The sequence below is a fragment of the Cavia porcellus genome, unplaced genomic scaffold, assembly GCF_034190915.1.
Source record: "Cavia porcellus strain 051 isolate PalLab524CR breed Dunkin Hartley unplaced genomic scaffold, mCavPor4.1 scaffold_18, whole genome shotgun sequence".
NCBI classification, from domain to species: domain Eukaryota; kingdom Metazoa; phylum Chordata; class Mammalia; order Rodentia; family Caviidae; genus Cavia; species Cavia porcellus.
Window position 1 is genome coordinate 17,665,343 of NW_026947501.1, and position 26,416 is coordinate 17,691,758.

At 33.9% G+C, this 26,416-nt stretch overlaps 1 protein-coding gene across 10 annotated transcripts in view; it reads left to right on the forward strand.

The window, feature by feature from the left end:
- Positions 1-26,416, forward strand: part of Ehbp1 (EH domain binding protein 1) — a 321,489-nt gene that overhangs the window by 146,815 nt on the left and 148,258 nt on the right. For all 10 annotated transcript variants that reach the window (XM_063229491.1, XM_063229492.1, XM_063229490.1 and 7 more), the window contains one exon: positions 9,023-9,212. In XM_063229491.1, the coding sequence (XP_063085561.1) occupies positions 9,023-9,212 (190 nt within the window). The remainder of the gene's footprint in view (positions 1-9,022; positions 9,213-26,416) is intronic.

The window sequence follows — 26,416 nt, forward strand, 5'->3', positions numbered from 1 at the left end:
ATAAAAACCCTACAGAAAATTAGAATAGATGATCTCTATCTCAATCTGATAAAAGCTTATATGTCAAGCCAACAACCAAACATCATACTAAATGGACAAAAATTGAAAGCTTTTATTCTAAAATCAGGAACAAGACAAGAATGTCCTCTGTCTCCACTCCTATTCATCATAGTCCTGAAATCTTTAGCCAAAGCAATTAAACAAGAGAAAAGGAATGAAGATAGGAAAGAAAGAAGTTAAATTACCAATATTTGCAGATAATATGATACTCTATTTAGAAGACCCCAAAATCTCCACCAAAAGACTTCTAGATTTAATAAGCAAATTTAGTACTGTAGCTGGTTATAAAGTCAACACTCAAAAATCAGTTGCCAGGCCAAGGATTTAGCTCAGTGGCATAAGCGCCTGCCTTACAAGTGCATGGTCATGAGTTTGATCCCAGTACAAAAAAAAAAAAAAAAAAAAAAATCAATTGCCTTGTGTATAAATAACGGACTCACTGAGGGAGAAATAGGGCAACTCTGCCTTTTACAATAGCATCCCCAAAAATGAAATACCTAGGAATCAATGTGATGAAAGACGTAAAAGACCTCTACATTGAAAACTATAGTACTTTGAAAAAGGACATTGATGAGCATATTAGAAAACGGAGAAGTATCCTGTGTTCTTGGGTAGGAAGAAGCAATGTAGTAAAAATGGCCATACTTCCAAAACTTACACAGATTCAATGCAATTCCAATCAAAATTCCAATAGCATATCTTGCAGAGAAAACAATCCTAAAATTCATCTGGAATCAGAAGAGACCTAGTATAGCAAAGGCAATCTGGGCAACAAAGACAAGACAGGGAGCATCACAACTCCTGACTTGAAATTATACTGTAAAGCTACTGCAATAAAAGCAGTGTGGTACTGGCAAAACAAAAACAAACAAAAAAACAGACTTGAAGATCAGTGGAATAGATTATAAGATACAGAAATAATTGCAGACATACTAAACTACCTTATCTTTGACAAAGGTGCTAAACACATTCAGTGGAAAAGAGATTGTCTCTTTAATAAATGATGTTGGAAAAACTGACTTTCTACATGCCAAAGATTAAAACTGGACCCATATCTTTCACCTTGTACTAAGCTAAAATCAGAGTGGATTAAAATCTTAATATTAAAACAGAAACATTAAATCAGCTGGAAGATAGAGTAGGTAAAACTCTTGAAGATATTGGTGTGGACAGACTTTATGAATAAAACCCAGAGTGCACAGGACTTATGGCAAAGAATCAACAAATGGGATCTCATCCTATTGAAAAGATTTTGCCCAGCAAAAGAAACCACCAACAGAGTGAAGAGATAACCTACTATGTGGGAGAAAATGTTTGCCAGCTGTTCCTCAGATAAAGGATTATTATTGAGAACATATATAGAATTCAAAAAAATCAGTCCTCCTAGATTTAAATATCTAATCCAAAAGTGGACATCTGAGATGAACATATACTTCTCAGATGAAGAAGTACAAACAGCAAATAAATACATGAAAAAATGTTTAACAGCACTGGTCATTCCAGAGATGCAAATTAAAACAACATTGAGATTTCACCTCACCCCAGAAAGAATGGCTAATCAACCAATAACAGAGGCTGGAGGGGCTATGGGAAAAAGGAACCCTTCTCCACTGTTGTTGGGAATGCATACTGGTGCAACACTGTGTAATCAGTGTGGAGATTCCTCAGAAAACTAGGATTATAGATCCCATTTGACCCAGCTCTTCCTCTTCTAGATATCTTCTCAAAACATCGTACGACAGCAATATTTTTGCACCCATGTTTATAGCAGCACAGTTTATAATAGCCAGACCTTGGCAGCACAATTTGAAATAGTCAGAGTTGGAAATAACCCAAATGCCTACCAACCAAGAAATGGTTAAAAAGATGTGGTGTTTTTATACAATGGAGTACTACTCAGTTATATTGGGAAAAACTCAGTTATATAGAAGAGACTAAAGAAACTTGAGGCTTTTATACATAAATGAATGCAACTTGAGACCATGCTCATAAACGAAATAAATCAGACTCACATGTGTAATTATCATATTGTCTCCCTAATGTAAAAAACTGGAAGAGAAAATAAGATCAAAAATGTACAACAGATAGTATGAAAGTGAAAGAGAAAAAAACACTCAAAAGGAAAGAACAACTGGCATAGGGAAAAGAAGAAAAGAAAGAAGGGAAAGATATATGTGAATGTATATATATATATATATATATATGTGTGTGTGTGTGTGTGTATACATGTATACACATATGTATATATGCAATATAACTATACTACTAATCTCCATTAGTTTGTCAAAAAGAACTGTTTGTGCTTTCATTGATCATTTTTTTCATGCTTATCTCTTATAAACTGAAGATAACTTTGAAGATAACAATATACAATATATTAACCATTGTTAATTTGCTATTACTTTGTTTTGAAATTCTGTATCATTGTTTTTATTGTTTTTTTTTCATTAAAAAATGTCAAATTTTATTTGCTTTTAGTTATTTACTGGGCATCTGTTTGCCAAAGTAAAGAGTCACTGTTTTTCGCAAAACCTTTCTTAAATCCCTGACTGCCTCAGAAAAAAACACAAATCATACTTTTAGTGAGTAACAGGGTAAAGGCCCCGAAGTGAGTTTGCCCTTTGGACCTCTCTGACTGTATCCAAACACTGAGGATTCTAGAAAAATGCTAGAAAAAAATGTTAGTGACTTTGACCAGGGAAAGGTTTAAATAAAGTGCAAACACATAGAGAACCACAGTTAATTTGGACTTATAAAAATAAAAAACATTTATTTTTCTTATAAAACTTTTACAAAAATGAAAGTCAAACCTCAATTTGGCAGAAATTATTTGCAGTGCACATAGCAGGAAAAAGACTTCTGTTCAGAATATGAAAAAAATGTATCAAAAAGATGCTTAATTTATCATTAAGGAAATAAAAATTAAAACCACAAGAAAATAATGCCACACATATCCATAAGAATGGCTGAAATTTAAGACTGAATATTCTACATATTGTCATAGAGTGGAGCCACTGAAAGCCTTACAGAATGTTAAATGGTGCAGCTGCTTTAGAAACCAATTTGTTAATCTCTAAAGTTGTAAAACATGTACCCATTTTTCAACCCAGCCATTCCATTTCAGTGATGAAAGTATATATCTACAAAAAAATTTTCATACTTATTTTAACAGATTTATCATAATAACAAAAAAGAAAACTCCAAATATCATCAACAATTGCAGTATATCTATCCAGTGGATTCTACTATCTTATTAATAAAGAGAACAAGTTACTAATATATGTTACCACATGTACGAACAAAAAACATTATGCTGAGTGAAAAACAGCCAGACCAGAAAAAAAGTATATACTGTAATAATACTATTTATTTAAAATTCTAGAAAATGCAAACAAATCTGTAGTCAGAGAAAGCAAATAAGTAGTTGCCCACACTATTTGGCAATAGGAGGAGGAAGAGACTAAAACGGGGCCCTTTTGGGAAGGAAATTTTGGGGAGTGGAAATGTTTTCTTGATTGTGGTGATAGTTTCTCACTTGTATGTATATATTTAAAATAGTATTAAATTGTATCCAAGTATGGGCCACTTACTATACACTAGTTATACCTAAATAAAGCTGTTTTGAAAAGAACAGCATTATTTAGCTTTATTAGAAGAAATATTATCTCACAGAAATTGTTCCCAGCTTGGAATTCTTTAAAGTAGATAATTAGTGGGGAGACCTATAAAATATTTAAATGTATTTTATATATATAGTATATATTTATATAATACATATAAAATATATAACTATTATACATATTAACAGTATGTTAACTTGCAGTGAGGCTATATGGGTTTTTACTTGGAAATTGTTTTATATGTTAACATTTAATCTCAGGAGAAAATACTATTATTTTAAAAATGCAGTTTAAGCTGACTGTGCTGATGCATACCTATAATGCTAACACCCTGAAGCAGGAGAATCAAAATTTTGTGCCTACCCTGGACAATTTAGTGACTTAGGCCTTGTCTCAAAATTTTTTTTAAATGAAAAGGGCTGAAATGTAAAGGTCCATTATCTGTTCCCTAGTATCCCTAAAAGTCCCTAGTATCTGTTCCCTCAATACAGTTTAATAGGAATATCTTTCAAAATATGGGACATGTAGTTTAAAAGAGAAATAATGAAAAGGTACCTTTACTGAATAAAAGGAGTAAGTATGCAGAGTATTAACAGAGTAGATCACTAGAGTCATGAAAGTGTCCAGAACGTCCTTCAAATGAGCACTGATTGAGAGGGACTGTTTGATTTAGGTAACAAAAGATGACTTAAGGGAACCGTAATGATGAACAGCATGTACTTTGAGACTTTTGTCTGAAAGAGTGAGGGAATTGATTGGTTCTCTGTTGTCCTGTAACTAAGTTTCTCAACCTTTGCACATTTTACAACATACTTATAACGACTCTCACTTGTGCTATATGTGATAAAGCTAAAAAAGTTCCAGCCTTCATAACTATTTAGAATTACAGTGTGATCATTTGCTCCAATGCCAAGTCAAGATCTCAATACTAATTAATAACTGTACAGGATTTGAAAAGTTGGCTCAACTCTTGCTAAAGTTGTTATGTTTGTTTTCTTTGAAATAGCTAAGATGTGATCAAAATAAAATTTCTCATGGGCAGAGTAGGTGGTGAGTAATAGCCACACACCTAGAATATTTGAATGTAAATGCAAACTGTAAATACAAGCATTCAGTCATTCCAGGATACAAGAATATTACACAACACACATGCGCGCACACACATGCACGCACACACACACACACACACACACACACACACCCTTTTTCCTTTTAACAAATTAAAGAGATAGCTATTGTTTGCTTAAACATTTAAAATGCCTCAATAAAAACTAAAATCAGAATAACTGGGTGTTACTTTTTAACTATTCTTTTTTTCACATATAAGTCCAAATCTTTACAAATTTCTCATGAATAAAGAGTATTCCAAATTGTTCTGTCATTTGGGGTTACTAAAGGAGTCTATAAACTCTGTAGAGGCTTTTGGATTTTTTTTATAGTAATATACACAAAAGTTCTAAAGATCGTGCATCAGTTAATTTGCAAGTCCAAGAAAAACTCGGTTCGTGTTTTTATTGATATGTCTCATCTTTTATCTTCAGAAGAGCAGTGTTGGTGGCAGAAAGCTTCCAAAACTTATTCATATTTCAGTAATAAACTTATGACCTTTCATCAAGTGAGAAATTTCTGTGACTCATAGTCCATTACCAGATTCTTCCCATATCCTCCAACATAAAATTGTCACTAGTAATACTGTGTCCTTTGATATGTAAACTATCTTCTTTGACCCAGCATATCCATCTGCACCAAGACGAGGCACATGCTTGCCCTGCCTTTTAGAATGCATCATTTTAGCAGCTATATGAGTTCCTTGTTTTTTTTCAGGTTACCAGATAGTTTGCTTCTCCAGTTTATGTAGCAGAAATGAAAACTGATAAAGCTATATATTAAATGAGTATTTATGAAATGATTTTTGAGGGCTCACTTGCAATCATTTCTGATATTTCTGTGTTTCAGTTTCTCAAGGAAGCTTCTCATTAAATTTCATTCAGCGATGTGCCATACATATTTTTTAAAACTTGGTTTTTCCAGATAAACAGATTCTCAAGTGGAGAAGAAAAGACGACAGATTTCTCCATATCCTTGTTTTACAATGCATTATTTTTTCAGTATGTTTTAGTTTATCCTGCTTCTAACCAACTTTGGTTCTTCTTTCTATAATTCATTTTCCTAAGTGAATTAGCAAACAGTAATTAATATCATTTAAAATCATTCTGTCCACTTTACACTTCCCTAAGATAACTGATGAATTTTAAATTCACAGTGTATTGTTACTGATGTAACTAATTATTCAAGTGTACTGTACAAAGACAAAAATACATTTTAAAATTCAGGATGATGTAGGATATCCTTAAATAGACAATTCTAATCATAAATGATCAAGAGAATGTGGAAACTGCTAGTTCTTTAAATTTTCTTGCATAAAATACTGTTGAAGTATACAATTATGTATCGCTTAACAGCAGGGTGGGGCCTAAGAAATGCTTCTTTAGCCAATTGTATCATCCTACGAATATCACTGAGTGTGCTTACAGAAGCTAAAATGCCTACAAAATCATGAGGTGATTTAATTTTATAGTACTACCAAAGTTTATTCAGCCTATTATGGAGCAAAGCATCATTATTTCCTCCATGCATTTGAAATATATTTCTTAGCAATTATGTAACTCTTTTCATTTTGCAGAGAAAAGGATGTGTTCACACAATACTATACATAGACAGCACTCCTTTCGGTTTTTCCTAACAACATTTTCACATTGAGATACACATATTTCACAAAACATAAAATTACACATCTGAAAACCACTTCCGTGGTGGTCAGTACATTGAGTGTATTGTATGATGATCAGCACTGTCCAATAACTGAACATGTTTATTACTATAAAAAGGAACCTGTGCTTGTTAGCAGCTTCCCACTACCTCTATTCCCTGGCCGCCCTAATCTATTTTCTTTCCCTATGGATTTGTCCCTTCTGGACAAATAGATGGAAATATTTTCTGCTGATTTAGGAAGACTAGTTAGGGATATCTGATCTACAAAACTCATAGAGGCTTTGTGTTCTTATTCTCATTTAATACCTAGCCAGTGCTGGTACATAGCAAACCTTTGTCTCACAGGTGAATTAAGGTTCTACAGAGACACTGATTTTCTTTGTCCTCCTGGTTTTCAGGCATAGTTAAAGGCATCCCTGGCATCTCCAGGTTTTAAGCAGCTTTTTTTGTTTTTTATCATAGCTATACATTTTATTTTCAGTCCATGTCATAGTATAGACATGAATTGGTTCCCCAAAATAATCTGTTTTTGGCTGAAAATGTAACACAGATAGTGTATACTTGGCATGGTATCTGATTCTTAGCCCTGGCTAGAAAGTGCAACTATTATTCTAAGCACTAAGTTGATACATTCTGAGGCTGCATCCTAGCTCAGTGAGGAGTCATAGGATGTATTTCTCCTTTCTGGTCAAGATATACTTGGTATTCAGAGCCTCATAAGATTTCATTGTCTAAATCATGAATGAGGCAGAGGTGTAGATAATTAGCTGTTGGTTCTATCTTAAATCTGGTATTCTTGTAGTTCAAAGAACATGTACAAATGAAACAGACTTTACATGATTAGATAACATTCTGTTGATACCACTGTTTTATGTTTGAGTGACCTGGTGCATAGCTCTGTATTCAGAAATTCTTTTATTATTATGTACAAACAAGAAGCAAGACTCCAGGGAACTTATTGGTGTTACTATAAACTAATAACAAGGAACCAGAAAAAGTTTTATCACGTACAGTACAGGTATAAGAATAATCATCACATACATCAGTTTTTTTCCCTTTTTAGTACCAGACAGTTATATAAATTAATAGAGTAGGAAAGTATCTATCAATGAAGAAAGTTAATAAGGAAGCTTTTCTCCTTAGTCCTAGACCAGTGGTGATGAACTCCACCGAGGGCTATTTATCATCACTGAAAACTCTAAAGGGCTCCCCAGCATGGCCTAGATACTAGGAAGGGAGGAAAGATAGTGGCGGTGCCCTCTCTGAGACTGTGTAAGCACAGGTCCACCTACTTGTGGATTTAGCATTATGGTTAGACTGTCTGCGAATCTCCAAGCTAAGAAAGTAATATACATAACGGCTCCTAAAGCACTTGGCAATGCAAGCAGACAACACTCTGAAGAGAGACACTCCTGGTCAGAGCACTTGATTTCAGCAGATTAAGCCCTGAATTTATAATCTCAATTGAAAAAACACACAAAGAAACAATTCACCAAGAGAAGGAAACTAAAGAAATGACATATGTAAAATATTCAAAATAATGGATTCATCAGATAGACTATAAAGTAAGTGTTTAAATTGTTGATAACTCAAACCTTTGTATCTGAGGTATCATACACATAGACATATGAATAAATATACTTAATAGAAGTAAAAATTCATGGAGAATTGAACTTTAGACAAATGAAGAGAGAAAAAGAATTGAATGAAAAATGTGAAGGAATTATCTAGAATGTTAACACAGAAGAAATATGAAGGAGAGATTAGGAAATACAAGAACTGCACAGTTCTTTATACATCTAGTAAGATTTTCTAAATAAGAAACTAGGAAAAATAGAACAAAAACTGTCAAAGAAGAAGTTGATAATTTTTCTGAACTGATTAAACACATGGATCTTTAGACTGGAAGTACAAGGAGTCTGAAAAAGGAAATTAAAAGAAATCTGTACTTACACAGAGCAGAGTAAACTGCCCAAAGCCAGGTATAAGTCCTAACAGCAGCCACACACATAAGATGACTTACGGAGGAGCAGTATGAGGTGGATATGGGCTAAAGACTTCAAAGCACTGCGGTAGAATAGAAGAGTAGAATTCTCTATCCAGCCAAGCTGTCGTTTACATATGAAGCTGAAATAAAGACGTTTACTGTTAACAGAAACTTCCTGAATAAACCAGTGAAGGATGTTTCCTAATGGGAAGGGAAATTAACACAGAAATAGTGATGACTGGGGGTGGGGTGGGGGATTAAACATGAAATCAGCATTTCTACAATTTATTTCTTTTTCTGTGTGTGGAGAATCAATTTCCTTTTTTAGCATTACATTTGTAAGGCTTTATTTGTATTAGTTCAAGTTGACCATGACCTTATTTATCAAAAAATACTTTTTAAAACTACTTTTTAAAAGCAGAAAATGGACCAAAAGGTTAACAATCATGGCTTCCAAATTGTAGATTTTACTGGTTTGGGTTCATTTAGGAAAAACATTATAGTTTTCAGTAGATGTTCTGTTATTTTAGTTGGAACGAAGTTATTTCTGAGATATATTTAACAAAATTTCTTCTTTATTTAGATCCAATCCTTTTTATGAACCTAAGCCAACTCTTCCTACAAATAATTTGCTAAATCCAGTTCAAGAACTGGAAACTGAAAAGAGAGTGAAGAGAAAGGCCCCAGCCCCACCAGTTCTGTCACCAAAGACAGGAGGAGTAAATGAAAACACTGTTTTGTCTGCCGGAAGAGATCTATCCACTTCTCCTAAGGTAGGATTTTATTTTTTTTTCCTCCCTTTGGATTTTATTCTTAATGAAGCATGTATTAGCGTTTGCTCTTTTTCCCCCATGCAATTTAATTGAACTTAATAAAAGTTATTATTAGCTATTTTGATGATTTAAAAGTAAAATTTAAAAATTCTGCCACTGACTCTGTTTGTGAGCCCATAAACTTACAGTACAGTATAGATTAGATACTTTGGATTGATTAATACTTTGTTTGTTTTCTGAGACGAGTGTTACCATACCCAGGCTATTCTCAAACTTGTGCATTCTATCAGATGCACCTGCCTCGGCCTCCCAAATGCAGGAACCACAGGTGTGCACCAGTAGTGCCTAGCTTACTGATTTGTTTGCAGTGCACGAGACTGAGACCATGTCCTTGAGGATGCTAAGCATGTACTGTACCGCTGTGATGCAGCCCCAAGGTTTATTTTTAAAATGCTGTTTTCAGGTAGGAAGAAAGGCATTATAATTATTGATTGGTGCTCCACAGAAATAAGATTTATGCCTGTAATCCCACCAACCTGGAGGCTGAGGCAGGACTGTATGTTTGACCTCATTTTGGGCAATTTAGAGATTTAATGAGATCCTGTCTCACAGTAAAAAACCAGTAAGAGGACTAGAGATGTAGCTCAGTGCAAAGGCCCTTGGTTCAGTTTAGTTTTAGTCCCAGGTATTAATCAGTCAGTCAATATGTAAACAAGTAAATAAGAGAAAGGAAGGAAAGAAAAAAGAGGGAGAGGGAGAAGAGGGAGAAAGAAAGAAGGAGAAGAAAGAAAAGAATAAACAAGAAAGGTATCAAAAAGCAAGAAAGGTGAAAGGATACTTTGATACAGTTAAGCATGAAGGATAGCTTGTATGAATTATGAGTTGTATCAAGTTTTTTCAGGTGACTAACTTTTGACTATGACATACTGTTGTTATTACTATGTTAGACTATTTAATTTTCACAGGTAGTTTTGGTAAAAAATTGAATATATTTGATCTCAGAAGGATAAAGGAAAGGTACCAGGAGAGACGGGATTAGAAGCTGGTGTTTTCATTTTGTGGCCTTGGAACCGCACTCTACCTGCGGTGCCTTGTCTGCTCTTTTCTTTCCTTCAGGCATCAGTTCAGCAGTTTCTCTTGGGTAGAACATTTTTCAGTTTATTCTATGGGTTTTGTAAAATGTCAGCATTCCAAACTAGCTGATTTTGTTTGCCTGTATCTGGGTGTTTTAAAGGGGGAGAGAGGTCCTTGAGGTCCTCATTTCTGTTGCTCAGAGGCCAATCCTGTGTGTGTTTGGGGGTGGCAAACGAAAGGAGCAGATGGTAGAAATATAAAGGAAATGAGGTGACTAATTTAATGCCAGGAAAAGTGAAACTAAAGACTGGGCGTTAGAATAAGAAAACTGGCCTTGGTCCCTTCTGAGCCTAAGGAGGACCTGCACTACTTCCTTGCCTTTCTGAATCTCTAGCTCCTTTTCTACCCTCTTCTTCTTTTCCAGTCTGTCAGGGTCTGAAAACTGATCAAGAATTCCTTTGTAGGAGAATGGAAAGGAACTTACTGTGTGCCTGATTAACCTGAGAAATACAAACCATTATCTCCATCTTACATATGAGAAACTGAATTTTAGTATTTTGCTCTATGTAAGAGACTATAATAATGACAGAGCCAGGAACAAAATTAAAGTCTTTTATATATAAAACTCATATTTTTCCCACTGTGCATACTACTCATGAGATTCTTTTCTCTAAATTGGAATTCTAAATGTTTTTCCATAGAAACATTATTTATATGGTGATTAAGTTCTTTTGTAGTGAAGTACATAATACCTATGTAAATAGATAGTTTTTACGTTATTTTGAGGATATTGTTCCATTGCAGATCATTGTGGAATAAGTGATGTTTCTTAGTATTTCACCTCCTGGCTTCTTTTAGAAAATGTCTCATTGTACACAGGCCTAATAGAAACACAGTCATATCCACATTAACTACTTGTTGGTCTGGAAGTTAATTGGATAGCATATCAAGTTAAGCACAACTGAAAAATTATTTTTGAAAACATCTGTTAGCCTTGTACTATGGTATATGCCTGTAATCCCAGCTCCTGGGCAGTAGGGGCAGCTGGATCGCTTGGACCCAGCAGTTTCAGAAAACATAGCAAGATTCTGTCTCCGACATGTTTTATATATACATTATTGAATTTTAAAAAAACAGTGTAAATATAAGAACTGCTGGCAAAATTTTTTTCCACACTGTGGGGATGTCTCTTTACTCTGTTCATGGTTTTTCTTGCTGTGCAAAGCTTTTTAATAAGACGAGATCCCAGTTGTTGACTCTTTGTGATAGTTCCTGTTTGGTTGGAGTTTCTTCATAAAGTCCTTGCCTTCACCAGTGTCTTCAAAATTTTTCCCTATTCTGTCATCCAGCAAGCTAGTGTTTCTGTTTTAATATTTAGATCTTTGATCCATTTCGATTTTAGTTTAACGCATAGTGAGAGATATATGTCTAGGTTTAATTTCAGCATGTCAAAAACCAGTTTTTGTAGCAGCCTTATTAAAGAGGCTATCTTTCTCCCAGTGAGGGTGTTTCACACCTTTGTCAAAGATAAGGTGGCTAAGTGTGTCTGGAGTTGTTTCTGCATCTTCTAATCTGTTCCATTGATCCTCAGGTCTGTATTTTTGCCAGTACCATGTTGTTTTTATCATAGTAGCTTTCTAATATAATTTCAAGTAAGGAATTGTGATACACCCTATTCTTCCAGTTCCAAATGAATTTTAGGATTATTTTCTCTAATTCTGTGAGATATGCTGTTGAAATTTTGATCAGATTGCTTTAAATCTGTATAACAGTTTTAGAAGTATGAACATTTTTACTGTATTGGTTTGATGGTTTTTTGTGTTATTGAGATGCTCATATGATTTTTTTCCTTGGCTCTGTTAATATGGTATATTACATTTATTGATTTGCATTTGTTTATTGATCCCTGCATCCCTGGGATGACTCCTACTTGGTTGTGGTGTGTGATCTTCTTGATGATTTGCTGCGTTGTCTGCCAATATCTTGTTGAGGATTTTTGTCTCTTGTTAGGGAGATTGGTCTGTAGTTCTTTCTTGTTTGGGTCCCTCCCTCTGTGGTTTGGTATTAAGGTAACACTTGTTTCTAGGAATGAATTTGGGACTATTGGTTACCTTTCAATTTCATTAAAGAATTTGAGAAGTAGCAGTATTAAGTCTTCTGTAGATTTCTTGTAGAATTCATCAGTGAGCTTTTTACTGCTATTCCTTAGACAGAGGACTACTATTTAGAATATATAAACAACTCAAAAAAAATCAAACCTCCCCCAAATTTTGAGATCCAGTCTAAAAATGGGCATCAAAAGTAGACACTTCTCAGATGAAGAAGTACAAATGGCAAATAAATATATGGAAAATAATCAGCCTCACTAATTATTCAAGAAATACAAATTAAAACACTGAGATTCCACCTCACCCCAGAAAGAAGAGTTATTATCAAGAAATCAATGAATAACAAGTGCTCAAGAGGCTGTAGGGAAAAAAGTACACTTCTCCACTATTGGAGACTGATGCAACCAGTGTAGAAATCAGTATGGAGATTCCTAAAAAAACTAGGACTATAGGTTCTATTCAAGCTAGCTATTTCCCTTCTTATCTTCCAGAAAGAATTAAAAGCATCATACCACAGATATATATATACACACACTCATATTTAGAGCCACACAGTTTGTAATAGCTGAATCTTGAAAATAGCTCAAATACCCATCAACTAATGAAGGATGAAAGATGTGGGGTTCCCCCTCCCATACATTGGAGTACTTCTTAGCCATGAAGAAGAATAAGCTTGAGACATTTCTAGATAATGAATGTACTTTGAGACCATACTCTTCAGTGTAGTAAATTGGACTCAAATCCTCTGGTATGAGAAACCAAAAGTGTAAATAAGGACCGAAATATATAATAAATATTGTGAAATAGGAATAACGTGTTCAAATGAGAAGGGGGGCAGGAAGGGAAAAATTTTTAAATGAGAATAAAAGGAAAAAATGAAAGCAATGCTTTTGTAACTAAGGAAAGGAAGAGAGGGGTTTAAGGAAGATTAGGAGAATGGGGGAAAATCAGATTATGTTATGTACAGTTATGAATTCTCTATTTTTAATGTGATCACTATATATACCTAAAATAACCAATAAGCTTTATAATCCCCTTCATTTATAAGGTTTTATTTAAAATCATTCAATGTATACACATGTGTATATAAACAAAAATGCATGTAAATATTGTAGGAGAAATCAAAAATAACTCAACAGAAACTACTTTTGATGAGAAGGGTCTTGGTAGGATGGAGAGTACCCAGACCATTGGAAGGCAACTGTTTTTATTTTTCAGCTTTTTATGTATTATTTTTGTTTGAAATTTCAAACCTTGTACATGTTAGTCTCCTGTTTTTGTTATACTAATAGAACGGTGTAACGAGATTGTGCATCTTTTTTATTTCTTTATGTCTTAGGATGTGTTAGTCATACAGACTAACGGCTTTCCTTCTGGCAGATTCTCCATGAACGTAGCAAACTCTGATTATTTCAGTGCCCCGTCATTGTCTTGCCCTGCCTTCCTCCCTAGTTTCACATTGTGAGGGGAGATGTCGTTGTTTATAATATATTTTGGTCATATCCGTCCCTTATTATACACCCTGCAACCTCCTCCTTACTCCCTTCCTCTTTCTAGGAATAGTTTTCTCCTTCCTTTGTGTCATCCTTTTGGATTCCACGTATTAGGGAGAACGTGGCTTATTTTGCTCAGCATGATGGTCTCCAGGCTCACTGATTTTTCCTGCAGACTGATAAAATTTAGTTCTTAGTGGCTAAAAAATACTCCCATTATTGATATGTTAATATTATATGTAATTTTTTTTTTGCTCATCTGTTGATGGGTAGGTGGGTTGTTTCCGTATCTTGGCTGTTGTGACACAATAGTAAGACTATGGAGGTGTCTCTATAATATGCTGGCTTTAATTCCTGTAGGTAGATAGCTGGGTCAAATGGTAGGTCTATTTTTAGTGTTTTTGGGCCATTCATACTGATTTCCATAGTGGCTGTACTAATTTGCAAACCAACCAGCAGTGTTGAAGAATTTCTTTTTCCCTTTATCCCTGTCAGCATTTACTTTTTGTGTGTGTGTGTTTTTAATGATAATCATTCTGACTGGAGTGAGATAGAATCTGAGTGTACTTTTGATTTGTATTTCTCTAATGGCTAAAGAGGTTGAACATTGTTTCACATGCTTGTTGCTCATCTCTACTTCTGAGAAATATCTATTGATTTCATTTGCCCATTTATTGTTTAAACTATTTGATGTTGTGTGTGTGTGTGTGTGTATTATATGTTAGAAGTATAGCTGTATTCTGTAGGCTGTCTTTTCACTGTTATTTTCCTTACTATGCAGAAACTTTTATATATGTTTGTTGAGTGAGTCTTGTTATTATTTCCTGTGCTACAGAGTCCTCTTCAGGAAGTCTTACCTGTGCCTATGGCTTTAAGTGTTTCCTCTATGTTATTTTGTTTTACTTTGTTTGTTTGTTTGTTTCCATTTTCAAAGTTTGAGATCTTATACCTAGGTCTTTGATACATTTTGAATTGATTTTTGTACAAGCTGAAGAATGGGATCTAGTTTTAACCTTCTCCTGGTGGATAGCCAGTTTTCCAAGCATTATTGAAGAACATGAATTTCCAGCATGAATTTTTGGTTCTGTTGTCCAGAATCAGATAGTTGTTTTTGTGTGGATTTGTTTCAGGGTCTTCTATTCAGTACCATTGGTCTGTGTCTTATTTTTTATGTCAGTGCCATGATGTTTTGTTACTAGGGTTTTGTAATATAATTTAAATTTTGAGTATTATGATGCCTCTGACCTTACACTTTTTGCTTAGGATTGCTTTGGTTATTCTGGGTCTTTTGTGTTTCCATATGAATTTTAAGATGGCTTTTGCTAGTTCTGTGAAGAGCATCATTTGTGTTTTGATAGGGATTGCATTGAACCTGGAGATTGCTTTTGGAAATACAGACATTTTAACAATATTAGTTTTACCAATCCATGAATATAGGAGGTCTTCTATCTTCCGGTATTGTCGTCAACTTCTTTTTTTTTTAGAGTTCTGAGATTCTCATAGCAGTCATCTACCTTGTTGTTAGAGTGATCCCTAAAAATTCATGACTTTGGTCTTTTACCTGTGTGCCATGTGTTATTTATAATTTCTTAGGTTGTTTTCTATTATTAGGATTTGCATATAATCATTCCTCAACTTTCTCTTCAAGCCTTGCAAGCCCTGAAATTCTGTCTTCTGGCCTTTTGGGAAGACTTTCCTCTGAGAGGTTGTTTTTTTGTTGTTTTTACTTAAGGCACTTTTCTTTTCCAGAATTTTTGTTTAGTTGTCAGAATCTCTCTTTGTTGAATTGCTTGTTCATATATTGAATTGTTTTAATTCATTCAGCTGTTTCTTTTTATTCTCTTTGAGATAATTAATCAATCTTTTTGATTTTTTGGCATTTCCTCTGCTTTTATATCTTTGCATTCTAGTTAGCAGTGAATATGGACATTTGGAGGAGTCATGCTGCTTTGTTTTCTCAGAATTCTAGAGCTTCTATATTGACATTTGTGCTGCTAAAATGGATATCTTTCACTTTTATCTAAGGTGTCCTTAGTGTCCAGCTTTCTTTTGAAACCATAGTAATGTTTGTTTATTTGGTTTGTTTTAATTTTATTGTTTGTTTATTTGATTTGATTTATTATTTATTGAGACAGAGTCTTGATACGTAGTTCAGGCTGGCCTTAAATTCACTATGTGTCCTTGGTCTTGAACACATGGTGATCTTCCTGTTTCAGCCTCCAGTGTTCTGGTATTAGAAGTGTGCACCAATGTGCTCAGCAACAATAGTGCTGATGACACAAAGGCACACAGTAGACATACATGGATGGAATCAACTAAAAGCGACAATTATACCACATTAACAATAGAAAATAACAAATCATAGAATAAACTTAAAGACTAAAAAATTAATAAAAGTTAATAGTAGTAATTAAAAATGGAGAGAGTGGTACAAGGGGAAAATGGAAGAAGTAAAATCTATTTCTGAACTTTTATTGATACGTGTTTGCAGTGTATAATGATTCATTCATCATGGGAAGTAAATATGTGTACATAGACATCTTAATTCCTTTCTCATCACCTCCCCTCCTGATCTCCTTCCCCACTGTTTCTTGAAGAAAAGCTTTAAAAAGGAAGAAAAAATAAGATGAGAGAAAAGTGAGATTAGAAATCTAATTAAAGAATAAAAATGTGGGGGCTGGGGATGTGGCTCAGTGGTAGAATTCTTATGCCTAAGGCCCTGGGATGTTCAGCATCACAGAATAAAAATTAAAAAAAAAATAAAAATAAAAATGTAGGTAAGACTCGGTAAAAGTGACAGAAGGGGAAGAGAATGTGTGTGTATATGTGTGATGTGTGTGTGTGTGTGTGCTGTGTATTTCCCCCGAAATGTATGTATTATACGTCACAAACATATACTAATAAAAGAAATAGGGGGAAGAACATTTGTGGGTGCTTCCTAGGGCTGTTGCTGCCCTCCCTTGTTTATCCATAACCCTGGGGCAGCTGATTCCAGTCTTAACCTGGGTTTACCTTGAGGAACCACTCTGAGAGCAGCAGCCAGAGCTGGAATTAGTGTTTTTGACTGCTTTGGTCTTTTCTCCATGTTGTCTTCTGTTTTTCCATGATTTTAGCTTTCCTGATGATCTGTGTTTTGTTTGAGGGTTGAATTTAGGGCCTTCACACTGAAGTATGTTTTCACCGGTTTTTTTGTTTTGTTTTGTTTTGTTTTGTTTTTTGGGAGGGGAGGAGCTGACATTTTCTGAAATTATACCTCAAACTAAAAGAATGACTCTTAGGTGAGACAAGTGGCATTAAAATGTTTGCTAGTGGCTTGGAGTTCCATTAGGTGATTCTGCATTCTATACTGAAAATCAGTTAGAGAGACTTGGCATCTGTTCTCTAGATTTGCACAGTGTACATCCACATTCATTCTTTTTAAATATTTTCATATGTTTAAGATTTCATTTGAAAAAAATATGGACTATTGCCAAGCCAAAAGAAAAACAGAAATTGGAAACCACTACATGTTATGTATGATAAGTCAGTAAATTAAAATCAGTGACATGCTGACAGTAATAAAAAATGATAAATGGCAACCTAGAAAGCACAGTAAAACTGGACTGAACTCATCACAGGAATAAGCTGATGTATCTCGGTACTTCCTGAAGACTTTGCAGTATTATAGTTTGGAAAACTGGTTGACTGTTTGTGCACCCTTGAATCAACCTGAAAGAATTTTATTAGTATACATGATTCTATTTAGGAAAGCAAGAAGATATGTTTTACATAAATATTTTCAGTAAAACTGTTACAGAGTTTTGATGTTCATAAAGCTAAGTTTCTGGGCCAATTATTTCTCTTATTTATAAATTGAAAAGGATAACTAGTTTAAACAAAACTTTTGAAAGAACTAAACCCAAATTTTATTTTTTTAAATTTTATTTTAAGGAGAATAAAACCAAGCAAAATAAAACAGAATAAAGCCAATCAAAACAAGACAGTGTGACACAGGATTTCAAAACAAGACAATAGGAGATCAGCAGTGGTTACCATAATGACTACTGTAAGATATCTTGTTATCTTTAAAATAGCTGCCCATGCCATCAAACATAATAAAATCAAACAAGATATAACAGAATAAAACCCACCCACACAAAACAGTGAGAATTAATTATACAAGACTTAAAAATAAGATAAGAGGGAATTAACAATGGTGATCACCTTCTGAAGGAGATCTCCCATATATGCTCCACTGTGTATTCTTGTCCTCTTCATAGATGATTAGACCACCAGCTTTAGGTGCACAGGTGGGACAGATCAGGCAAATGTGTAGCAGCAGTAACTCTTACATCTTCGCGAACTATGAGACCAGCCACCTGGCATCAAGAATGCACTCTAAGAGTTTGCTTCTTGATTCTTCTCACTGTATTCAGTGGAAAAGAAAATGCTAAACATTTTAAAATCCTGATTAAAATGTTTGCTTTTTAAAACAAATTTGTAAATTGTGATTTTGAAAGGTTCCTTGTGTATATCAATATATTGTGAAATAATAGAACTAAGGTACCTGTCACAGTTTTCTAACCAAGAATGAATTACTAATTTTCCTTACAAAGATGAAAATATCCTCACATAGGAATAAAACCTGAAAAAAGTAAATAAATTTTTGTATTGTGGAATGATAAAGAATGGCTCACAAATTTGGCTTATTTGCTAAATGCAAAGACTAAATGCAAAGACTACCAAGTAAAACAAATAATAGATTGAATGCTGTTGCTGTATATTGGCAGGACCACCTTGAGGTACATTAGTGATGATAAACATGAAAGAAACAATGATTCACTCATTCTGTTACTTCATGAAGAAGAGGAATATATCTGGAGTATTTGAACAGATTTGTACAAACTTATGTCATAACTCTTCTAAACTTCCAGTACTAATAAACTTTACCCTATATGAATAAGAAACAAACAAAACAAAAAAGGAAAATATGCATATCAAGTCTTAGAGCTTAGTGAGGCAAGGAAGATCACTAGGGCACAAAATTTAAGTGATCATTAAATTTTTGAGTAATACAAATACACAAATATACTTGAATAATCTAAAAAGCTAGCATATCCATAAATTTTGGCAATAGGTACCTCATTCGTAAGGAAGTATTCACTCTACCTCAAATTGAATGCCTTTTACAATTTACACAGAAAATATTAGTTTAGAAAAAGGAAACAATCTTCGATCTAGAACAAATGACCTTTAGAAAAAGCTTACGCAAAAACAAAAGAAAATTTAAAAAAAAAAACCTTTTAATTATTTTTCCTAGGGTGATTTGGCTTGTTACCAAAAATATTGATTTGAGGTAAAATGTTAAGCATGGGTAAACCTACATAAAGGATACATGGGTTTTAATGTATTGCACTTTTGAAGTGTAATTTTCATATGTTTGAATTTTTTAATAGTAAAAAGTAATATTTTGAAGCTGAGCAATGTAATTACAGCACTCTAGAGGCTGAGGCAGGAGACTTAGAAGTCTGAATCCATCCTGGGCAAATTAGCAACTCAGCAAGACTTAAAGAGAAAAGAAAAGCCAGGAATATAGCTTAGTTCCAAGGCCCTGGATTCAAAACTCAGCACAGGGAAAAAAAAAAAAAAGTTGTTGGATGTGAAAAGCATAACTTTAAATTTTTAAATTATTAACAGTTGATAATGTATTGCATAACAGGAAGTTAATTATTTAGAAATTCTCCCAGAATTTAAGCTAAAATGATAAAAAGATAAAAATTATAGGAGGAAAAGTGTCACAAGTGCAAGCCAACATGAAAGGAATGAGATACCAGCATAGACATATGCTAATAATACTTCTAGATTTTTATAACATAAATGCTGGAGACAGTGAAATATTCTTACAGAATTAAAACAGAATATCTGCAAAGGATTGAAAAACATCGAATGTGTAAAATTCATAAAGTCATAATGATAATATCGCTAAAGCTACTTTTGGAAGTTGCTAGGACAGCAGCTCATTCTTCTGTATATTGATAAAGAAAACTAAAAATTTATCCTGGCTTTCCTTTATGAGCTATATTTCAAAATAATTAGCTAATGAGAGAAAGTTCTTCCTCATGAAAGAATTCCAGCTATGAAATACAGAAAGTATTATCTCAATAGAAAACACACCACTTCATAATCCTTAATAAAATAATAAATCAGGCAACAGTGAGCATGGATGCTGGAATCATTCAGAGAACAATTTTTTTCTGTTTTTTGTTTATGTGTTTATTTTTAAAGGGAATAAAACAAAGCAAAATGAAAACAGGAAAAAACTAATCAATCAATCAATAGTTGCTCAACTGCTGGCTTTTAGCTGGCTCACAGAAAGGGCTTGTTTCCTGGTTCTCCCGGATCAGTGCTCCGACTGGTTCACGGTGGTGGTGCTGGTGGGGTTTAGCTGCCTGCCTGGTTCTCGCCAGTCCTTGCTCTGGCTGGCTCACGGGCCAGGGCTTAGCTGCTGGTTCTCCCCGGTTCTCCCAGTTCTCATGCTGCCAGAGAACAGTTTCATAAAATAGGTGAGCACATGGATGAGGTTGGCAGAGTTAACTGTCTTGTTTACTCTTAGTGTAGTTAGTAAGAGCTGGAGCCCAGGGTTAGGGGTTTAGCTCAGTGGCATAAGCGCCTGCCTGACAAGCACAAGGTCATGAGTTTGATCCCAGTACCGCTGTAATAACCATCAGTTTGCCAGTGTTGGGAAGTAGAGGAATATGTTAAATGACACCATGAAGATGCCATCATCCAAAACTAAATGTCACTCAAGGAGAAAATGACTGTAAATGAAGAGCTTGGCAGTATGAAAGAGGATAGAGCATGAAATTACAAATTTTAAATGTAGTTATTTTTTAGAATTATGTACTGAATTGTTTACTGTTGAAATGATAAGGACCCTGTGTTTGCTTTAAAATACTCTACAAGAAAAATAGAGAAGTATTTGGAGAGAGTGATAAAACAAGATTGGGAAAAATGCTGATTACTTTTGAACCTGGGTGGTGGTTATATGGGATCTCCTATCTTTGAAAATCGTTGTTTTAGAAAGAAAAACATGTGTGATAGAGTATATAATTCTTATTAGACTGTGAAAGAGAAGATAAAGATTATATTTGAAGTGACAAAAAATTCAAACTGACTAAAAATATAGTCTCCTGATTCAAGAAGCATAGCAATACTATACCAATAAAATAAAAGAAAATTAGATAGAAAGATGTCATAGTTAAACTTCAGAAGGCCAATTAATTGATTTGTAAGATCTGTAAGCCAAAGAGAGGAAAAAGCAGAATACCTTCAAAGGAACACTAAGTTTTCAACAGCAATAATGGAAACTAGAGATAGTTCAGTGATATTATCCAAATGTTGAAAAAAAGAACTGCCTGCATAGAATTGTCTGCCCATTGAAAAATCTTTGAAGAATGAAAACAGAAATAATTTTTCTAGACTGTTAAGTTTTGTTCCTTACTAAAGAAAATCCTAAAACTTACAGTTAAAGCTGAAGGAAAATACTGTCCTCATTGGAAAATCAGAATCAAGAAAGAACCAGGCATCGTGGCATTTTCTGAAGCCTAGCCCTGGCAGTTTTCTGGCTAATGAGACTGTCTCAAAATTTTAAAACAAAACAAAGGCTGAAGATGTAGCTCAGTAGGGAGGCCCTGGGTGCAGCCCCCTGCGCCACGTAAAGAGAAGGGGAAAAAAGAAAAAAACCAAGAAGCGAAGGAAGTGAGGGAAAGAAACAAAAGAAGAGGGGAAGGGTGGAAAGGGGAAAACCAGTGGAGAAGAGGAAAGACAGGCCTGGTAGTTTAGACCTGTAATCCCAGCCCTCCGGGAGCCTGAGCTGAAGGATTGCAAGTTTGAGCTCAGCCTTGGCAATTTAGCAATTTACTAAGACACTGGAAAAGGGGCAGGGCTATAGCTCATGGTGAAGGCCCTGGGTTCATTCCCCTCCAAAAAAATAATACAGAAGGCAGTTCAAAAAACAAACAAACAAAAAAAAGATCATGTAATGGAAAATAAGCAAAGAAATGAAATATAGTGAAATATAAAACAGTATCTCATGATGAAATAAAAAATTAAACTATGACAATAATATAACAGAGAGGAATAATTACATTAATGTTGTCTTGATTCCTTGTATTATTGAAAGTTACGATAAAGATGTTGATTGCTCTTTAGACATTGATTAGTTGACTATGTTGTAATTTTTAGAGCAACTAAATGAATAGCAATGTAATATATAACTTTCAAACTAAATGAGGGAGTACAGGATAAATTTTTTAAAAAGTAATAGAAAAAAGTCCCTAAAAGGCAGAAATAAACACAGACTAGCTGAAATAAATGAAAAGCATGAAATAATGTACTAAATTTGAACTCAAGTTAGTAGTAATTAATTCTATTTGGGTTAAATGCTTCAATTAATAGTCAAAGATTATTAATCTGAATTGGAAAACATCAAACTATAAACTTCTAAAACGTAGATAACCAGAATCTAGGTGTTGTGTCACATGCTGGAAATCCCAGTACTCTGTAAGGTGAAGAAAGAGGATCATGAATTTGAGGCTAAAATACATAGTAAGTTCAAGGGTTAGGTTCAAGATCAGCCTAGATCACATAGCTGACATGTAATAAATCAATCAACCCAAAAAGGATTTACCATGAAAACACTAATCAGAAGAAAACCAGTGTAGCCATATAATATCAAATAATGGTTTTAAGTTAAATGAAATTAGAGAGCTGATCAGTTCATCCTGATAAAAGATCCAATTCATCAGCTCATCAGTATATTATAGCTATTTTTGATAGAATAAAGAAATCATTAAGATATAAAGATTAATAGTTTAGACCTAAAATGCATTGTAGAACTACAGAATTTATTTTTAATTCAAAAATGACCATATTCTAAGTTCTACATGTGGGTCAAACCTTTTGGTCTCCGTGGGCCACCTTGAGTGAAGAGAAATTGTTTTGGGCCACATAAAAAAAAATATGATGTTTAATATAGTTAATTTATATAAATAACAAATGTCCCTTTTAAATATTTGTTATAACATTTTTTTTAAAAGAGAACTTTATAGGACACACCTGTGAAGCAAGCCTTCCCAACATTTTTAGATGGTTGGTATTATATTCTTAACATAGGATGCAATTAATCTAGAAATAAATAGTAAAATGATAACTAGAACAAACCTATGTATTTGAATTTTTATATTTCATGTAACCTATGATCAAGTAAATTAGAATATAAGCTGTAATAAATTCAGTGAAAATGTTTTACTTTATTACTCAATGTGTTGATAGAGAATTTAAAATCAACTTGAAGTCTCAAAATCATTTCTGTGAAAGCTTTGTGTTTGCCTTAAACTTCTTGCTTGGCACTGTTATTTAATATAAGTCTCAACTTGAAAGGCTTGAAAAGCAAGCCTGACATGTTTGAACTTGGAGAAGAATCTTAAAAACAATCATGGTACAGTTGAGTTAATGGAGTAACTGTGTATTGTAAAATACCTTCATATTCCTTTAACTGTGTTTTCATAGCATTTAAGCAAGAGAGTAGGATATATTTCCATTAATACACATTCTTTAACCACCTGTGTACAGGGGCTAAACTACTGTGGGACATGAAAATTCTTTAATACGTGGATTAAGAGTTGTAATCAGGGAATTAATACGTACATATACTGTGTGTTGGCTTTATTAGTGCCATCATCATCAGGGATATGTAAGCAATTTCTTTGCAAACCTACATAAGAGCTAGATCATTTCACTATATCTTAACTTTATAACCCAGGAAACTTTTTTTAAAAAAAATTTCAGTAGTGTGCATTCAGCATAACTGTGTAGAAAGAAAACTTTTACTAGATAAACCTCTTGAATAATTGACTTTTTTTTTTCTTTTTATCGGTACCAGGGAGTGAACTCACGACCGCCTGCTTGCAAGGCAGGTGCCTATGCTGCTGAGCTAAATCTCCAGCCCAAATAATTGACTTTCTGAAAAGCAAAGCCAGTAGTTAAAAATGCATTATGAGTAAATTAATAATTTTTGTAAATGTGCATCCAAAAAGCTATATTTTATTTTGAGATTCTCATATAGGCAAATCATTTGATATCTAAGCATGTATGTCTGATTTATTTCACTTAATATTATGGTCTCAAAATGCACACATTTTCTTAAAAATGATTCAAGTTTATTCTTTATGGCAAAATAGTACTCCACTATGTATAAATATCACATTTTCTTTATCTATTAATGTGTTGATGGACGTAAAAACTGCTTCCAAGATTTAGTTGTTATGAATTATGCTTGTGTCCCTGTAATATGATGGCTTTAACTTTTCAGGCAAATGCCAAAAAGGGGAATAGCTGGGTCAAGTGGAATATCTAGTTTTAGTTTTTTGAAGAAATCTCCATATTGATTTCCATAGAGGTTGTATTAGTTGACATTCTTACCAACGATGTGGAGGGTTCCTTTTTCCCTGCAGTTTCCCAGCATTTGTTTTTATTTGATTTGTTGATGCTGTCCATTCTGGAGTAAGATGGAATCTCAGTGTTGTTTTAATTTTCATTTTTCTAATGGCCAGAGATGTTTAACATTTTTTCATGTATTATTGTCGTTTATACTTCTTTTGAACAGCGTTTTTTTTTTTTTTTTTTTTTTTTTTTTTTCATTTCAGTGGCCCGTTGTTTTGACTGAGTCTTTTATTTGGGGAGTGTTGTATTTTTTAGCTCTTTTATGTATCCTAAATATTAGACCTCTTTCCAAGAAGCAACTAGCAAAACTTTCCCAAGGTATAGGTTGTCTGCTCATGCTGTTGGTTATTGCCTTTTCTTCTGCAACTGAAGTTCTGTCTAGAAAGTCCTTGCCAACTCCTATGTTTTCCAAGTTTGTTTTTTTTTTTTTTTATTTCATCTTGCAGGAGATTGAGTGTTTCTGGTTAAACATTTAGATCTTTGATCCATTTTGATCTTAGTTTGGTACATTATGAGAAATATGCTTCTAAATTCAATGTTCTGCATATGGATAGCCAGGGTATTTTTAGCACTGTTTATTAAAGGGGCTGTCTTTCATACAGTGTGTATTTTTGTCGAAGGTAGTTGAGTGTGCTTGGGGTTGTTTCTGTATCCTCTAATCTGGTCCATTGATTCACATGTTTTGTGTGTGTGTGCCAGTATCATACTGTTTTTAATACCCTACTTTTGGAATATAACTTGAAATCTGGCATTGTGATGCCTCCTACTTCGTTCTTGTTACCCAGGATTGCTTTTGTTATTCTGATCCTCCTCTTTTAGGATTGTTTTCTCTATTTCTGTGAGGAATGCTATTAAAATTTTGATTGTGATTGCATTGAATTTGTGTATCAGTTGTGGAAGGGTAGCCATTTTGACTATATTTGTTTTCCCTATCCAGGACAGAGGATATTTTTGCTTTTTCTGATGTCTTCTTTTGTCTCCTTTTTCAGAGAGGACATCAGCAAATGCAAAAATATCCTTTTTTTGTTGTAGAGGTCTTTCACTTACTTGTTAGGTTAATTCTTTTTTTTTTTTTTTTTTTTTTTGGTACTGGAGATTGAACTCACAACCTTGCACTTGCCAGGCAGGCGCTTATGCCGCTGAGCTAAATCCCCAGCCCGTTAGGTTAATTCTTAAATATTTAATTTTTCTTGTTGCTGTTGTGAATGTTGTCATTTTCCTAATTTCATTATTGATGCACAGAATCACTACTGATTTTTGTATGTTGATTTTGTATCTTGCTACATTGCTGAATTTGGTTTATAAATTCTAGGAGTCTTTTGTGGGATTTTGGCTCTTTGTAGGAGCTCATGTCATGCAAGATGTAGTTATTGATGATTTCACTTTTTTCTTACAATATGCCTTTTATTTCTTTCTTTTGCCTGATTGCTCTGATTAATGTTTGAGGTACCATATTGAGTTGTAACTGAAGCTAATTTGACGATTTAAAATGCTGTTAGAAATATAGCCTTTAATCCCAGCAGTTGGAAAAACAATTAAATAATATACTGCTTATATATTCTAAAGTCATATTTATAGCCAAGCTCTGTCTACTAAGTATCTCTCCAGGTAAAAAATAAATTCTAAATTTTCCTTTTCTACTTGCTATTTCCCCCAGGTTTTCCTCATCTCAGTAGATATCACTGCCATTTACCTAGTTATCCAGAAAATTTGGGCTGTTTTTTCACCTCTTTCCTATACTAGCTATCCAAGTTCAAATAGAATTTTATGAATTATGGAAATAGCATATATCTGTTAGCAGAGTATCCACTGCCATATGTAGTGGTTAAGCATTTTAAAATGTGACTAGTTTGCCTAAAGAACTGATTTAAAAAGTACCACTGGAGGTATTTGGCTTTTTTATTGAAGATGAGATAGCTGAGTATGTCTGGAGTGGTTTATCTTCTCATCTATTCTATTGATCTTTGCATTTTTTTAATTGTTTTTTACCACGCTGTTTTTTTTTTAATCACAGTAGTTTTGTATTACACTTAATGATACACATCCA